The following is an 18,855-nucleotide window of genomic DNA, read 5'->3' as shown; positions in this document are numbered from 1 at the left end:
CCTTATCTCCGCATTTCTGTCTGGCATCTGTTGCTGCTCTGATCCTTCTCCCGTTGGTCTCAGCTGAGCGTCTTGAATTAGAAAGCAATGGATTTCTTGCTTCTGCTACAAATTCCCTTAGCTGTAAGCCTTCCAACCTTCTAAATATTTCTTTATATGTGGTTCAGAGTTCTAGCACCATCCCCTGAGCCTGCTTGATCTGATATTCTGTGTTGTTGCTGATGGAGCTCCTCACTGCACTGCCACCCAATCTGCCATCTTGTTTGTTCTCTGAATTGCTATCTTCTTGTCTGTCATGATGTTGGGGAAGTTTTCTTCCATTAATTTTTGGACAATTTTCTGTATAGTCTATTTTATTATGTATTTTTAAACTTTTTATTGTGAATTGAATCAAGGTTTACAGAGTAGATAATAAGTTTTGCATTCAAGAAATCATGTATTTTGCTTCATTACAATTATTGTAATCCTCTCAGTGTACTATCAGGTAACCTCTATTCTCTTTACCTTAAAGTTTATTTTATTAGAGATTAGTGTTGTCACTCCCGCTCATTTTTTATTGCAATTAGTTTGGTATATTTTTTCCATCCTTTGACTTTTAGTCTGTTTTTGTCTCTGTGTGTAAGAAGTCTCTCTTGCAGACAGCATATTGAAGGATCTTGTTTCCTTTTCCATTCTGCCACTGTCCGTCTCTTAACTGGTGCACTTAATCTGTTTACATTCACTGTAATTATCAATAGGCATGGATTAATTGCTGTTATTATGTTTGTTTTTTGTGTTACTGCTGGTTTCTTTGTTCTGCATGTCTTCCTGTACTGAGTTCATGTTTTTTGTGTTCTTTCTTGTCTGTTTCTTCATAGTTTTAATGTTCTCAACACTTCCATTTGTTGATTGAGTTCTGGGTGGTGCTGCCACATATGTCAATCTCTGGTTGTTGTCTGTTCTTGTTGGTTCGCAGTCCACAGAACTCCCTTTAGGATGGTTTTGCAATGCAGGGTTGGCTTTGGCAAAATCCTTTAACTTATGTTTAGCCTGGAATGTTTTGATTACACCGTTATATTTGATTGACAGCTTTACTGCATAGATGATTCTTGGTTGACAGGTTTTTTTCTTTCAGGGATTTGGATATGTCTCACCGTTGACTTCTTGCCTGCATGGTGTCTGCTGAGAGATCCAAGTGTGATCTGATTTGCTTGCCTTTGTATGAAACACTTTTCTTTTCCCTAGTTGCTTTCAGGATTCTCTCCTTATCTTTGATTTTGGAGCGTTTGATTATTATATGTCTTGGTGATTTTCTTTTGGGGTCTATCCTTCCTGGGGTTCATTGAGCTTCTTGAAAGCTTATCTTTTTGCTTTTCATCATGTTAGGGAAATTTTCTTCCAGCAGCTCTTCAACTATCTCCTCTGTGGACTTACGTGATTCTTCCTGTTCCAGAATGCCAGTAATTCTTAAGTTATTCCTCTTCATGTTGTCCAACATGAATCTTAGGCCTTCTTCAGACTTTAACCTTTTTTCTGCTTATACCTTAGCAGTATTGAGAGATTTGTCTTCCAGCTCACTAATTACAGTTTCCATCTCTTCAGTTCTAACTCCTTTGCCCTTTCAATGTAGTGTCCATTTCTGATATTCTGTTATTGTTTGGATCTCTTTTTGTAGGTTTTGAATTGTTTCCAATGCTGTATCTATCTTATTTGATTGTTCCTGCAGTGCCTTCCTGACTTCTTATTTTTCTCAACTCCTCTGTATTTTGATACATTTCATTATCATTTTTCTGAATTCCTTCGCAGTCATTTCCAAAGCCTGCCCTCCTTCCAATATGAAGTCTAGGTCTACCTCCAGCTCATTTGTCTAACTCACTTTGGCTTGTGTCTGGACAAATCCAGAGATGGTTGTCTGTTTCTTGGGCATCTTTAGTAGCTAGCTGTGACCTCAATAATGAGATGAATGTATGTTGATGTTTCATTATGCTTTCTGATTGCCTTCAGGTAGATGTAATCAGGAGATGGGCTTCCCTTTTCACTCTTCTTCTTATTCAGAGTAATGATTGCAGGTGTTGACTGCCTATCCTAGTGTATAGCTGCTGGTGTTGGTTCTTGCCTAGATGGTGGGATTTCATAGGGTGTGATTATAGCTTGACTATATGACCACAATTGATGTCGCTTCTTAGGTAATGTAGGGAAAGAATGAGCTCCCTAAAGGTAAAGAGGGGACCAAAAAACAAAACAGAAATAGCAAAAAGACAGATTGGATACAGTAGTCTATAATGGTAGAAATGACAGAAGAGAAAAAAAATTCTGGAGCCAAATATGAGTATGACTTTAATGTCCCTCTCTCGACTTCTTGCCTTCAAGGCCACCTAAGAAATTTCAAGATGCCTCTGTTGGTCGTTATAGCATAACTCAGGATTTAATTTTTGGCCTGTTTCCTTTTCAGTCTGTTTCTCTTTCTCTCCACAACCAGCATTTGGGCCTTTTTCCTAGTGATAAACAGTTCAGGGATGGCTGTGGCCATTTTGTACTGCTGTTTGGTTTTAAGTGGAAAGTTTCCCTTTAAATTCTAAGCAGATCTGTGCACATGCATAGTAGAACCCTCTGAGAGTTGGGGGGGGGTGTCCACTCACTCAGGCACCCCCTCTAGTCACCAGAATTGAGGTACACAGGCAGCAAGAGACCAATGAACAGACACACAAAAAAAGAATGTCCACACCTTTATCTCCCAAGGATCGGTCAGGCATCTGTCTGCAATGGCTCTGATCCTTCTCCCTCTCCATCTCGCCCAAGATGGCTGCTCCAGGAGCCTCTGAGATGGGCCAATCAGAAAGCACTAGATTTCTTTCTTCCCCTACAAATTCCAGTGGCTGTAAGCCTTCAAACTTTCTAAATATTCCTTTATATGTAGTTCAGAGTTTTGGGATTATCCCATGAACTTGCTTTGTCTGGTATTCTGTGTTATTGCTGACAGAGATCCTCACTACACTTTTCCCTGATCCACCATCAAACCGCACCCCTCAACCTCTATTCACTTTAGCTCTTGTATTCTTGTGTTTCCCACTACTTTCCTCTTTTCTCTGCCAACCTCCCTCTTGTTGTATATTGCCTGCCTCATCATCCATGTTAATGTGTCTACCCTTTTAGCCTGTGAATAAGCCCCCTCCCACCTGTAACCATCAGAGTATTTTTTTTTTTTAATCAAGAAAACCTTTTCTTTCTATTTTACAACAGTGGTCTCATACAGTATTTGTCCATCTGTGATTGAGTAATTTCACTCAGCATAATGTCCTCCAGGTTCATCAATATTGTGAGGTATTTTGCAAATTACTTGTTCTTCAGCATTGCATGTATGTACTAAAGTGTTGATGGACATTTAGTCTGTCTCCATCTTTTTATGTGTCTTGTATACAGTATATTGTAGGATCCTGTTTTCTTATCCATTCTGCTATTCTCTGTATCTTGACTGGTGCATTTAATCTATTTACACTTAGTGTAATTATCACTAGGTCTGAATTTGACTTCTGTCATTTTGTTCTGTATGTTTTTTGTGGTGCTGCTGGTTTCTTTGAGCCACATAATTTTCTGCATTGAATTCATTTTGTTGATTTTCTTTTCATTTTCATTTCTGTTAATATTTACTATATTTTTCTGACTTTCCTTTTTATTTTGATGTGAAGATGTATTAATTTTGAGGTTACACTGTAATTTGTTATTTTTTCCTCCCATTTAAAACTGTTTATATTGAAATCTACTTGACTTCCTTGCCATTTGGAAGTTCTTTACACTATTTCCTCTTTTGCTTTGTAGCTGACTTCACTGTAAATTGGTATCTCTGGTTTCCTATTGTTAGTCTTGTAGGTTTGTTAAACCTTAAATACTTCTGTATCTAGATTGAGTTCTAGATGGTGTTGTCATGTATGCTAATCTGCCATTGTTGGTTCTCAGCCTAAATATCACATGGCTCTGAACTCCCAGATAACACGGTCTGTCCTTAGGATAGATGAGGGGCCGAGCTCGTCACACCTCTGGTCACCGGGGGAGCATGGGGAAAAAGAAGGCATGATACCTTTCCTGTCGCCTGTGTAATCTGCTCTGCCAGGCCACCTTCTGTTGCCAAAGCTGCTCACAAAAGTTCAAGATGGTTGCGCTGCATCTGGCTACCTGTTCACCTGTCTCTGTCTCTTGCTATTCCTGTTCAGCTTCTCCTCACAGAAAGCAATCTACTTCTCTAACCTTTCCTCTGATTTCAGGATTTTCATATGGCACTGTGGGTTAATGCACTACACTGCAAGGTTTATTTGAACCACAAGGTTGGCAGTTCAAGCTCACCAGTGGCTCCTTGGAAATCCTATGCAGGGTTGCTATGAGTTGGAACCGACTTGACAGCACTTAACATATTTTATTTGCTCTCTTATATAGTTGTCATGGAGTTCTGGTGTGGCACTGTGGGATAAGGCACTGGACTGCAAGACTGTTTTGAACCACAGGTCAGCAGTTCAAACTTATCAGCCACTCCTTGGAACCCTCATACAGGGTCACTATGAGTTAGAATCGACTTGACGGCACTTAACAGCAACAGTCTTTGTTGTAAGGGGTTCAGGTAGGGGGTTCATGTAGTACATCTGCCTAGTCTGCCATCTTGCCAGAAGTCCTCTCCTAGACTGTTGTTGTTGTTGTTATGTGCCATCGAGTCGGTCTCCTAGACTAGTTTTTAAAAAGCTTTCTAGCAAAACAATAAACAATCTATCCACTTAACTACTTGTTTGTGTTTAACAAATTTAAATTTTTTAAAGATTAATATATTTTAAATTAACATGTTTATGAATATATCAGAAAATGTAAAAATTGCATATAAATTTCATATAACATTAGAAATTAATCATATATTATGCATCTATATGCATTAAAAAGGAGATCTGGTAGCATAGTGGTTACGAATCGGGGTGCTAACCTCAGCATCAGCAGTTTAAAACTACCCGCTGCTCCGCAGGAGAAAGATGAGGCTTTCTGCTCCCGTAAAGATTTACAGCCTTGGAAACCCTGTACAGGGTCACTGTGAGTCAAAACTGACTCCACGGCACACAACATGCATAGAAAGAAAATAAACTTTGGTTGTAGTAGCTTAGTTTGTCTTTTATTATTCAAATGCTGCATGTAGTCGTGTCGTTTTCAAAATACTCTTTAAGAAATATTTTTTGAACCTCTATGTTCCACGAGAGAAAGATGAGATGAGGCTTTCTGCCCCAGTAAAGATTTACAGCCTTGGAAACCCTGTATAGGGTCGCTATGAGTTGGAACAGACTCCACGGCATGTCACAACAACAACATATGTTAAGTACTATTTTAGATGATCCATTAGTGAATAAAGCAAAGGTCTATGCCCGTAAAGAGCTTATATCCTAGTAGAGGGTGGCAGAAATAATAAACATGAAAAACTATATACGTAAAATATGTATATTAAGGAGTCCTGGTAGTATAGTGGTTAGAAGTCAGTCTGCTAACCTCAAGGTCAGTAGTTTGAAACTACCAGCCATTTTGCAGGAGCTTTTTTCTGCTCCCGTAAAGATTTACAGCCTCACTATGAGTCAGAACCAACTCCACGGCTCATAACCGTCAATATATATATATTTGTATATTTATATCTTTGTTAAAAGTTGTAAGTGCTATGGACAAAGAATAGATCAGGAATAGTGGTGCTGGGCATCTTACAATAGTGCATGGGGTGTGTGGGCCTTCACTCAAACTCTTAAGAGGTGAACAAAACTTGAGGATGGGGGGGATTCACCAACTGGATTATCTGGAGGAGAAGCTTGCAGGTAAAGAGAGAAGCTGGAGCTGAGTCCTGAGAAAATGGCCTGGTGTGTTTGAAGATTGAACAGCAGGGAGATCAGGACATGTGGAGCTGAGAGCAAAGGGAGCGAAAGGAGGTAAGGAACGTAGTGGAGCAGATGTGTGTTCGGGAAGGTGGTGGTAGAAGGATTAGTCACGGAGTGCCTTGGATCCTATTCTGAAAGGGAAAACCATTGCCAGGTGTTGACAGAAGAGGCATGGAATTTCTACTTATCTTCTAAGTTAGGAATAAATTGTAGGAGGGCAAAAATGTGTGAGACATTCTCTAAAGCACTTAAAGATGAAACTAAGGATTTTCATCAATTTTAGGAGGATCTATATCATCAGTTCTGGAGTCTTGGAGTGACACTAGATGAAACTAAGGATTTTCATCAATTTTAGGAGGATCTATATCATCAGTTCTGGAGTCTTGGAGTGACACTATAGGATAAGCACTTGACCTCTAGGTTGGTTTGAATCTCAGACTCATCAGCATCAATTTTGGACTCCTGGTGTAGCTCTGTCGATATAAAAGCACTGGACCACAAGGTCAGTTTGAACCAAAAAGTCAGTGGTTCAGAGTCATCAGCTGCTCCTTGGAAACCTTCTACAGGGTCACTATGAGTTGGAAACCATTGACTGTATTTAACATTATCAATTCTATTTGTTTTTATACTGACAGGTTCCTGTGGTAGAAATGAAAGCTTATCGGCAAATGGCCCTTCTAAGTTCTGCTTTTGCATTTAGTTGGAGCAAGTGGAATTTACAATGTGATTCCAGCAAAGTTGTTTTTCAGGTAGAGTATGCAAAATCTCACAAACCACTTTGTCCTCCAAAAGAAAAGGTAATCAAAAATAATCAAAAGATAAACCAGAATTTCCTTTCTTAATCTAAACCAAACCCACTGCCATCAAGTCCATTTTGATGGGACAGCCAACTTGACAGGAGGAGCTGGTGAGTTTGAATCGTTGACCTTGAGGTTAGCAGTCCAGTGCTAACCCCATACCATGGCTCCGTCCCTTCTTAAAATGGTGGAAAAAACGAACTTTCAAAATATGTTTTCAAAATGTCAAATATTTTCAGTTTGTCAAACTATAAACCCAAACTGTATAAAGGTTTTGCCTTCCTTGTCCATGGTGCAGTCCAGGCTTCAGTCCTGTATCACTTTGTATCAACTCAAGAATAAAGGGGAGCCTTTAATGTGGGTACACCTATCATTTACAAGCTCTTGCCTCCAACATATCTGACATATATACTGCTTCCTGGTAAAGAAAGGTATCATCAAATTCTAAAAAACTGATGGATGTTTTAGCATGAACAACCATTCACAGGGGAGTAGGAAAGCCCCCATCCGCAAGACAAAGTCTTTGCTTTCCTAGGAACTCCTTCCAAGATGCCCCTAGGCTGCCTGAGTTTTTAATTATTTTATTTTGTGTTTTGTCAAAGACTAGATTTTGTTATTAATGTATTTTGGTTGAGTTTTTTATGTGTTTTGTTTCACTCATATATTCTATATTCTAAGCACTTAGAACCGAGATGGGCACATGATAGGTGCTGAGTGAAAAGCGTACATGTGGATAAGAACTCCATTTGTGGAAGGCTATCGTTTATAGTGGGAGTCCTCACTCCTTATTGAATCTTGGCATAAATTCAGCCTCTATTGAGTTCATTTTGACCATTAATTGGCAACGTAAATAAAAATCAGCCCTCAGGCAGAGTATGTTTGAAAGTAGACCACAATTCCCCTGGCAAGCTCAAGGAAGGAATCTCACCCTCAAGGACTTGACCTTTGTGGAAATTGTGGTACAAAGGCTCCATGGGCCTGAGTCATACCTCCACCACCATGGTCAGAAGGCCCCAGCACCCGTCCTGGAAGCTTTTCTATGTATCCCACTCATGGTCCCTTTCCTGTTTCTGTAGTCCCTCCCATCTGAAACACTGATGAATTGATCTGCTGCCAATCATGATTTTGTGATGAAGTTCTATAATGAGTAGTGTAGCCATGAAACCTCTGAATGCAACTAGAGCCTCCGTTATTTGGATGATTTATCCTTTTCATGTTCAAGACTTTAGTAACGGGGTCTCTGTGAAATATATTACAGTTGTGGGTCTTGTCTTTTCCCTCCCTATAGCAATATACAAATAGTTTTATGGTTAAAAAAATGAACAATGAAACATTAAAAATGTTTCCTTAGTGGCTGGTGATGGTAGTACAGTATGATGAATGTAATTAATGTGATTGAAAATGTGAGTGAATTGTACAATGAGAAATGTTTTGTTTTATACATGTATTGATCACAATTTCAAAAAGAATGTTCTGGGTTTTTCATGTTAGCAATTGTGAGAACTGAGTTGAGCCCTTCAAATAATCCCTAAGTGAAGAAGAACAATTAACATCTATATTTTTGTTTTTTTCAGGTGAAGGAACACCTTAACCGAGAACCCGATACTGAATATTCCAACTGGGCCCTTTTAATGTTCAGTGGTAACAGAGCACAAAGACTGAAAATCAGCGAAGACAGTGACACCTTCTCTGAAGCACTTAAAGATGAAACTGAGTTCCATTCTACTCTCTATCACATGATTAAGGATTTTGCTTCTGAAGAAGCTATAGGTAAAGTCAAGAGTTCCAACTGCATGCTTATTGACTCTGTGTGCCATATGCTACTTTCTATCCGATTTCTCAGTTATTCTTAATCCCAAGAATCAGGCAACTTGAAACAGACATTTCCTTCAATGACCTAATTAGTATTTTACACCCAAATTTTATTTTGAAGCATATGTTTTATTTTCCCTACTAAATTGTACTTGGCCTATTGAAAATTTCAGTAGGAATGCCTCTTTATTTCAATAAATTTTAACCAATATATAATACTTCTTCCTTGAAAAGCTCATTTATGATCACAGACTTCTTCCCCACTGGATTTTAGATGGCGAGGGAATCACAGAAAGAACTAACAGAAAATAGCTTACCGTTGTGCCAAGAACCTCTGGCTTCATGCTATCCTTTTCCAGCTAAAGGTTACTAATTTACAAAGTTCAGAAAATTTTAAGAAATCAGAGAGCACATTAAGATGTGCTGCAGTCACACTGGTGGTGGCCCATTCTGTTGGAATTTGGTGTAAGGCCACAGGGCATGTTCTAGGGACATCCAGGAGTCCCCGTTCTGTGTGGGAGCAGCATCCACGGACTTCTGGAAAAATAAGCCTGTGAGGAAGCTCATCAGAGCTGCAAACAGTACAACGACTACAACAGAAATCCACAGGGCCTTATTAGCTGTTCTGAATGAAGTCTTGAGTTTTGTAGCCCAGCAAGCAATTGAGTCATAACTGTAAGGAAAATACAAATACAGAATTTGGTGATCCAAATCATTTGTTATTAAAAATAATGTTAAAAATACAATCAAATCATGAATGTGCTTACCTATTATCCTGGTGTGGTGCTACAGGGTAAGCACTGGGCCACAAGGTCAGTGGCTCAAACTTAGCAGCTGCTCCTCAGAAATCCTACACTGAGTTGATCTGAATCAGAACTGACTGACTCAAGGGCACTTAACATTGCCTTACTATTAAGTGCCATTGAGTCGGTTCCGACTTAAAGCGACCCTGTGTAGTTTCCGAGGAGTGGCTGATAAATTTGAACTGCCGACCTGTGGTTAAGAGTCCACCCTAACAGCACAACACCAGAATCCCAACATTGTCATCTTACTTAACTACATATGATGATCTTGCTTTGATATATCACTCCTAGTGAGTACATTCCAGTATTTATGTCATTCTTTCAACCAGATAAGGTAACTAACTATATGCAACTTGAAATATTATTTACTGGGTAGAGTAGGATACACAAGATGACTTCAAAAATTTAATGGAAAAATTCAGTTTCTTCCACAAACTTTTTGAAGCCCCTAGTATGTGTGTATGTTTATAAACATGTCACTTGTTTCATCATAACCTGTACTTCACTGTTATTGAAATTCAGTTAGGTCTTTGAAAATAGTGGACTCCATGTTACACATGTGCTGACTGACAACCACACAGTGACATGACTACTCTTCTCATCCTTGTTTTATAGCTAAACTAGCACTCAGTAATGGATAAACTTGCCTATATCACACATGTTGTAGTTAAGCGTCATTGAGTCATTTCCGACTCAGTGACCCTGTGTGTATGGTTTTCTAGGAGTGCCTGGTGAGCTTGTAGTTCAAACAGATCATGCATTCCAGCGCATTATCCTGCCATGTTACACCAGGACATACACAGCTACCCCAAACAAAGAGCCAGTTGACATCACGTCAGTTCTGATTCACTACAACTCCTGAGTAAATTGTATTCCATAGGGTTTTCATGGCTGTGACATTTTGGAAGCAGATCACCAGGCCTTTCTACCAAGGGGCTTCGAGGTGGGTTTGAAATGCAATCTTTGGGTTAGTAGTCAAGCTCCTAATTATTTGTGCCTTCCAGGGACTCCTCATACCTAGTTTTATGTACTTAACTGTAACCACAGGTCACCAAGCCTCCTTTAGAGTTTGTTAGATAACACTGTTTTTTGATAATATTCTTGCCTTACTTTTACCCATTTCTACCAAAATGTAATCATTTAAAAAATGGACAACTTACACTGAAGAAACATCCCATTTTGATGGATTATTTTTCTTTTCAGAGAGACTGGACTTCCTTGTCCTTTCTACTATTTCTTCTCCAGGTGGTTCTGAGTCATCTTTAGTTCTGTAAATAAATCTTGTTTTAAATATTTGAAACAAAGGTGTAGAATCTATAACTCAAGACTACAAATACTTGCATTGCTTTAGAAAGATTGCATGTATTATCTATGAGGGAGTTCCAAAAGTTCATGGGAAGATTCTATTATCTTTCCATTCCATTTTCCATGAATTTTTTGAAGCTTCCTCATACTTCTCAAAATCAAAATCACCAAATTTATAGTTAGCCATTTATAAGGTTTTATTAAAAAATACCTTACAATCATTGCTACATTTGAGCCCACTGCTGCTGCCACTGTGCCAATCCATCTTCCTTTTCTCCAACCCTCCATTTAAGCAAACATGGTATCTTTCTCTAGGGACCGGTCCTTCCTGGCAATATGTCTGAAGTATGAGAGATGTAGTCTTGTCATCCTGGCTTCTAAGGAACATTCTGGCTGCACTTCTTTAAAAACTGATTGGTTAGTTCTTTTGGCAGTCCCTGATACTTCTATTATTTTCCTCCAACATCATAACTCAAAGGCATCAATTCTTCTATGGTCTTCCCTATTCACTATCCAACTTTTACATGCCTATGAGGTTATTGAAAATACCATGGCTTGGGTTAGACATACCTTAGTCCTCAAAGTGACATCTTTGCTCTTCAACACTTTAAAGAGGTCTTGTGCAGATTTGCCTAATGCTATACATGCAGCCAGAGTGCTCCTTGGAGGCCAAGATGGCTAAACTTCATCTCTCATACCTCAGACATATTGTCAGGAGGGACCAGAAGGATATCATGTTTGGTAAGGTGGAGGGGGAAGCAAAAGAGAGTAAGACCCCCAACGAGATGGATTAGCCAAGTGGCAGCATCCATGGACTCGAGCATGGCAACAGTAGTGAGGTTGGCCCAGGATCGGGCAGTGTTTTGTTCTGTGGTGCATAAGGTCGCTATGAGTCGGTACCGACTTGGCACTTAACAATAATAAATACGTCCTTTGATTTCTTGACTTTTACTTCCATGAGTGTCGATGGTTGATCCAAACAAAATGAAGTCTTTGGCAATTTCAATCTTTTCTCCATTTAGATGGGATGTTGTTTATCGGTCCAATGGTGAGGATTTTTGTCTTCTTTACATTGAGGGGCAACACATACCGAAGGCTGTGGCCTTTGATCTTCAACAGTAAGTATTTTAAGTCCTCTTCACATTCAGCAAGCAAGGTTGTTATCATCAGCATATCACAGGCTGTTCATTAATCTTCCTCCAATCCTGATGCCATGTTTTTCTTCATTATAACCTAGCTTCTCAGATTATATACTCAGCACACAGACTATGATAAAAGCACACACCTTTCTTAATTTTAAACCATTCAGGGTTCCTTGTTCTGTTTGAACAACTGTCTATTTGTCTATGTACAGGCTCCTCATGAGCACAATTCAGTGTTCCAGGATACTCATTCTCCACAATGTTGTCCATAGCTTATCATGATCCACACAATCAAAAGCCTTTGTGTAGTCAATAAAGCAGATAAGCATCTTTCTGTAATTCTCTGCTATCAGCCAAGATCCATCTGACATCAGCAACAGTATTCCTTGTTCCACGTCCTTGTCTGAATCTAGATCTCTGTCAATGTATGTTTGCAGCCGTTTTTGGATTATCTTTAGCAAAATTTTACTTGTATGATATATTAATAATACTGTCTGGTGACTTTCCATTGGGTCACCTCTCTTTGTAATGGGCACAAATATGGATCTTATACAGTCAGTTGGCCAGGTAGCTAGCTGTCTTCCAAATTTGTCTGGAAGAGTGAGTGCCCCCCATACTTATCAGTTTGTTGAAAGATTTCAGTCTGTATTCCATCAATTCCTGGAACTTTGTTCTTTGCCAACGCCTTCAAGAACCTTGGACTTCTTCCTTCAGGATCATTTGTTCTTGATAATATGCTACCTCTTGAAATGGTTGAACACTGACCATTTCTTTTTGGTACAGTGACTCTGTATTCCTTACATCTTCTTTTGATGATTTCTGCATCATTCAAATATTTTTACCACAAAATCCTTCAATATTGCAAATCAAGGCTTGACTTTTTTGTTCTGTTCCATCAGCTTGAGAAACACTCATATACGGTTTTCTGATTTCAGGTCTTTGCACATTTCGTTATAATATCTGACTTTGTCTTCTCAAATTGACTTTTGAAAATTTCTGTTTGGCTCTTGTTACCTTCTCATTTCTTCCATTTGCTTTAGTATCTCTATGCTGGAGAACAAGTTTCAGAGTCTCTTTTGACATTCATTTTGGTCTTTTCTTCTTAATGACCTTTTGCTTTCTTCCTGCATGGTGTTCTTGATGTCATCCCACAACTCTTTAGTGTCTAATATATCAAATCTATTTTTGAGATGATATCTAAACTCAGGTGGAATATGTTCAAGGTCATATTTTGGCTCTCATAGACTTTTTAAAAATTTTCTTCAGCTTCAGCCTGAATTTGTATATGAGCAGTTAATGGTCTGTTCTACAGTTTGCTCCTGGCCTTGTTTTGGCTGATGATATGGAGCTTTTCCACCATCTCTTTCCACAGATGTAATCAATTTTATTTCTGTGTATCCATCTGGTGAGGTCCATGTGTATAGTCATCCTTTATGTTTAAAAAAGGTAACTGCAATGAAGTCATTGGTCATGCAGAATTCTCTCTTGCTTTCTCCAGCATCATTCCTATCACCAAGGCCATATTTTCCAACTACTGATCCTTCTGTTTTTCAACCTTTGCATTCCAATCACCAATAATTATCAATACATCTTGATTGCTTGTTTGACCAATTTCAGACTGAAGAAGGTGATAGTTGTTATGTACTGTCGAGTCAGTTCTAATCCATAGTGACCCTGCATAGGCTTTCTGAGGAGTGGCTGGTGAGCTTGAACTGCCGACCTTGTGGTTCAAACTGACTTTGCAGCCCAGTGCACTAACAACCCACAACACCACACCAGGACTCCCGAAAAAGGTGGTAGAATTCTTCCATTTCATCATCACTGTAGTGGTTGGTAAGAAAATTGTAATTATAGTAGATTTAACTGGTCTTCCTTGTAGGCATATGGATATTGTCCAGTCACAGGCCTGTAGCCAAGGGAGCAGAATTGCTATCTCAGTGGACATAAGAGGTATTGCTGAATTCGAAGAGCTTGTTCAACAGATAACTTGCGTTCTAGATTTCACGGTGTTCCCAGATGAGAGATTTTAACCTAGGATGGAATACACTTAAAGATTAAACATATTTGATTTAGATGACTTAGAAAATGAGATTGTGTTTTGCATGTTGAAAGGATAAGAATTTTAGGGGGGTGGAAAGCAATTTGACCATAACAGAAGCCTTAAAAGTGTTATTTTAACTCAGCAGTGGACAAGTACATGGATGTGTATATACAATATGTTGTTCATCAGTATTGCACATATCTACTGTAAATCCTAACTCCTATACTGTGAATGTAATCTCATATGGGAATAGGATTTTTGTTGTAAGTGAGGGTGCGTCTTAGGTCAATCACCTTTGAGATATAAAATGAGCAGATTAGGCACACAGATGCAAGCCGAGATGGGGGGTGACAGATGCCCGGTCACATGAAGACTGCCAAGAATTGAGGCACAGAAATTGAAAAAGACCCAAGGATCTTCTTGCAGAGCCAACAGAGAGAGGAAGCCTTTCCCTAGAGTTGGCACCCTGAATTTTGAAATTCTATGTTCATATTGCCCTCAACAAATGTCAAAAGGAACTACGTCTTTTCTTTCTCTCTCAAGCATCTATATAGGAAATACATGTGGTAGGATTTAGTCCTGTTTGTAAAGGAAACAAGGCCCACAACCAGAATCATACTCATTCTTATAAGGTTGTCAAGGTCTGTCTTTGGTTTACAGAGTATTCTCTGTGGAAATAATACCAAACAAACAAAAAGCAAGAAATAGATTATGACCCATTAAAGGAATCTCTTGACCCATTACAGTGATTCTAAGCCTGAAAAGAGTTTGTAATGCAGACATAAGTGTAACGGATTGATGTGTCCCCCAAAATGTTGTAAATCCTAACTTCTATGCCTGTGATTATAATGCCATTTGGGAATGGACTGGTTGTCTTTGTGATGTTGCTGAGGCAGCATTAGTGTAGCATGCATTTTGAGACAACCTCTTTTGAGATATAAAACATATTGAGGGAAGAGAGATGTCAAGTTACATAAAACCTGCCCAGGAGCTAAAGCTCAAAAGACACAAGTAACTTCCTCCTGAGCAGACAGAGAATGATTTCCTCTAAAGTCACTATCCTGAATTCAGAGAAAATAAATTTTTGTCAAAGACAAGTGGACTTCCAAAATTATCAAACCAAAAATAAACTCTTTGAGAGTAGATGGTATGTCTGCTCAACTTTCTATACCCAAGATTGAGCACACTGCCCATTACATAATAGGTACTCAATGAACATGTATAAAATAAACATACAATTGTGTCATTAAAATCCCTTATTTGTACAGATGAGGACACAGACCACAATTTGTTCAAGGTTGCCCAGTGACTCAGAGGCATCATTTCTTCATGTCCCTCTTGCTGTCTACCATTCACTGCAGAAGTATATAATTTATAAGTTTGTTTCATTTGCTAATGAGTTTTAGGCTTCTCCTAATCATGATTTACAAAAATAAAAGCCATATATAATTCACAGGTGCACACATCACATATAAATAAATGCTACACAAAGAAAAACTCTACATCAATGAACATTTTATTTCTGTGGCTATTTACTGACCTTTCTCCCTGAAGGCCCAATACCTATTCAGGAAAAAATCATCTTTGCAAGTCTGACAAACTCAAATGTTTTTTCTAATTTAGTACTTCTAACCTTGCAGTTTTGAGTGCTACATGCATGAATGCGTCCACAAATATTTATATAGTGCCTTATAGTTTATAAAAAGTCTTTCACAATGAATTATCTTTTTGGTGATCTCGTTTCCGAATAAACATGCTCCCCATTGTCTGTGCCCTGGTTTACATCAGGCTAACAAGCAAACCAAGCTTCACTTACTTTGGGTCACATTTTTCATCTTCAGCATTGGCCCAGGAATAGGTGCTAATAAATCGATGTAATGAGGGACGGTGTTCACTCTGTTTTGATCCCAAAACACGCCTAAATAAAGATAATTAAATCTGCTTGTCAAAATGTATCTTCAACCATTATCAATTTATTTCCTATTGCTTAAATGATAATTGATACAAATCAATTTATAATTAATTTCTTTGTACATTCACTTAACTTTTATCTCATAATAAAACAACCTCATGACATGTGTGCATGTAAAAAGTTATGTACTGTCCTTAAAACTGTATCAACCAAATATTACTGTATCACTTATTTCAAATGCTATTTATGTTAGGCCAATCAACAGCGTCCCTGTGGGTTAGTGTACCAGACTGCACTCGACAGCACTTAACAACAACAATGATCATGGGACATTAACAATGGGTTCAACTGTGAGGACGACAGAGGACTGGGCAGTGTTTTGTCCTATTGTGCATAGGACTGCTATGAGTCAGAATCAAGTCGACACCTAACAACAGCAACAAACAATATAGTAAGGTTCTGAAAAAGCAGCCATCAAATTGCACTCACCAACTGCTTGACCTCCGATTGAATCGGTCATTATTTTCCATCCCAGCCACCTTTAGAAGTTCACATGTTCAAGAAATGATAAAATAGGAGTTTAGTGAGGTAAGTTCATATTTTTGTCATGTGAAAATGAATATATTATTTGCTAAAAATGCTGAGGAATTTGCTTACCATTCCTGCATTTCCAATATTTCTGGGCAAAGAAGCAATTGTCACTCTTCGAAGTGAAGATGGCTACATGAAAGAGGAAAAGGTAGGTACATGTAGAAAATTTTCTATTTTTTCTTTGCATACAACACTGATTAACATATTGTATATACACATCCATGTATTTGTCCACTGCCGAGTTAGAATAACACTTTCAAGGCTTTTGTTATGGTCAAATTACTTTCTACCTTAACTTCCCCAACATTGAGTTATTGTAATTCTTGCATCAAGCAAGGAATATATATGAAGGGAGCTTCAAAAAGATGATGGAAAAATGGAATTAAAAGATAATGGAATTTCTCCACAAACTTTCAAAGCCTCACTGTATAATTTCTTGGTTTGTATGTATTTGACTTCTAGTAACACTGAATGCTATTTTTCTATTTTGAATAGCTATGTGCATTTCTGTTCCAAGAATTACCTTATTTGTGCCTTTTATTCATTTTAATTTTCTTCATTATATTTCTGGCTAAAAAGTTTATTATTGAGAATGCAGTCAAATCTTCCCCCCCCCCTTTTGCTATCATTGCCTTTATAAAGCTTAGAAAGGCTTTCCCAACTTAAAATAAGGTAAGTTAGGCACACATATTTGTAGCCTTTCTTTTTCTCATGCTTTAGGTTTTATGTCCTGTTCCCCACCTCTTGCTTCCCCATCTAAACTTTTAAGTATGAACCTAGTATTTTAATACATGGATATGTTTGTAGATCAGACTTGGGCTTTACACAGAAAGAGTATTAAGTGGCTCTTAAAGCTTAAATTAGCACAATTTTAGCATAGAAAATATTTTAAATACAGTAAACATATTAAAGTACTTTTATGGTGAATCTTTTTCTTATACCATCCATCCCTAATTTATTTTCATAGGGCATAGAACATCCAGGATTTAAAACTGAGGCCTAAGAAAGCTGGGTTCTATCTCCACTTGATCATGATTAATCACTTGGCTTCTGTGCTTCACTATTTCCTCATCTATGAAAAAAGAGGGATTTGGGTGAAATGATTGTTAAGTCACTTGCTCAAAAATTCTGTTAAGTGTCATTGAGTCAGTTCTGACTAATAGCAACCCTGTATAGAGTTTCCTAAGAGTGGCTAAAGAGTAGCTAGTGAACTTGAACTGCCGACCTGGAGGTTCAAGTCAACCTTATAGTCCAGAGTATTAACTCACAGCACCACACCTATAAATCTGTCCAATTTTGATTTTCAAATTATGACAACAATTGCTGGTTTACCTTCAATAGCTTGTTCTTCTCTCTTTATTTAGAAACAAACCCTTGACTTTTAGCTAGGCTCACAGCCTCTGGAATAAAAACAATATCCTAGTCTTTTGTGCAGCTATAAGGGAAATGTTATGTGTCTCATCCAACAAGTGTCTCTAGAAAGGAAGGAAACCCTCCTCTTTCTTTCTTCTTGGATAGGGTAACACTGTGGAATCAGTGCTGGATCCAACTTAGTCATCTTAGGTCATGAGGTAGAAAGCAAGAGTTGAGGGCAATAAATAGGAAGAGAGGTGGAGTCTGATCCCTAGGGATCTGGTGAAGCTTCTCTACCATCATGCATTACCTATTTCCAACTTTTGTTGTACATCAGAAGGAAATACACTATTGTTATAGCGGTTTTCTTGATCCTGACAAGCAGACTTAACTAATATAATAATACAGCAGGAAGTATAAAAGCAAACAAATATAAACACAGAGAGAGAGAGATAGGTACATAAAGCACTTGTTTTGTGATTTGTGATTTGTATTTACAATCATATAGCTTCAAAAGTATTTTTAAAACCATCTTACTTATAAACATTTAATAGACATTTATTTGCCAAATGAATTAGCAAGGGAACTAATAATTACCTTTGAGTTTAGCGAAGCTGAACGTTTTTTAATTTGGCAGTCATCTGAAGGGAAAAACACATTTTACAAATTACATATGTATTTATGTTAAAGCATGGTTTTAATTCTTTAGTAAATAATGCAATGGTCAGAAAGTCTTATTTAAGACCCTAGAGATTACTGAGCAAAGTAGCATCTGATTAACATTTATTTAGTGATCCATAACAGTTACTGTCTTAGTTACTGAAAAACAGTAGTCTTGGTCACTGTTGTTGTTAGGTGCCCTTGAGTGGCTGTAGATGTCCACAATGATCTGCTACCACATCATAATGATTAAAGCTAAAATCACAACAACCCATGAACCCTATGCAGCTGTTCTGCTCTAATACCCGGCGTCACCATGCACCTGAATCAACTTGACAGCAGCAGGAGGGTCCATTTAATAGACTGGATTTAAATATATTCTTTCATCTCAGCAAGAAAAACTGATTTATGCATTTTTGGTAATATTACCAATAAATCCTTCTTGTCTTCCAACCTGTTTTCTAACATCTTACTTTTGTTTGTATTAATAGCAGGAATGAATTATTCTTTTTGAGGCTTTCTACTCCTGTAAAGATTTACACCCTCGGAAACCCTGTACAGGGTCGCTATGGGTC

At 38.1% G+C, this 18,855-nt stretch overlaps 2 protein-coding genes across 2 annotated transcripts in view; one reads left to right on the top strand and one right to left on the bottom strand.

The window, feature by feature from the left end:
• Positions 1-8,514, top strand: part of CASC1 (cancer susceptibility candidate 1) — a 92,861-nt gene extending 84,347 nt beyond the window's left edge. The window contains exons 13-14 of the mRNA XM_006866952.1: positions 6,500-6,613; positions 8,236-8,514. Of these exons, the coding sequence (XP_006867014.1) occupies positions 6,500-6,613; positions 8,236-8,514 (393 nt within the window). The remainder of the gene's footprint in view (positions 1-6,499; positions 6,614-8,235) is intronic.
• A 388-nt stretch (positions 8,515-8,902) lies between these two features.
• The window catches only part of LOC102817780 (lymphoid-restricted membrane protein-like), a 105,497-nt gene continuing 95,544 nt past the window's right edge, over positions 8,903-18,855 (bottom strand). The window contains exons 14-19 of the mRNA XM_006866978.1: positions 18,218-18,261; positions 16,334-16,396; positions 16,166-16,215; positions 15,581-15,682; positions 10,437-10,544; positions 8,903-9,146 (exon numbers count right to left, since the gene is read on the bottom strand). Of these exons, the coding sequence (XP_006867040.1) occupies positions 8,903-9,146; positions 10,437-10,544; positions 15,581-15,682; positions 16,166-16,215; positions 16,334-16,396; positions 18,218-18,261 (611 nt within the window). The remainder of the gene's footprint in view (positions 9,147-10,436; positions 10,545-15,580; positions 15,683-16,165; positions 16,216-16,333; positions 16,397-18,217; positions 18,262-18,855) is intronic.

Source organism: Chrysochloris asiatica, unplaced genomic scaffold, assembly GCF_000296735.1.
Source record: "Chrysochloris asiatica unplaced genomic scaffold, ChrAsi1.0 scaffold00098, whole genome shotgun sequence".
NCBI classification, from domain to species: domain Eukaryota; kingdom Metazoa; phylum Chordata; class Mammalia; order Afrosoricida; family Chrysochloridae; genus Chrysochloris; species Chrysochloris asiatica.
The sequence above is the reverse complement of the archived record's forward strand: the minus strand, read 5'-3'. Positions and strand labels throughout refer to the sequence as shown.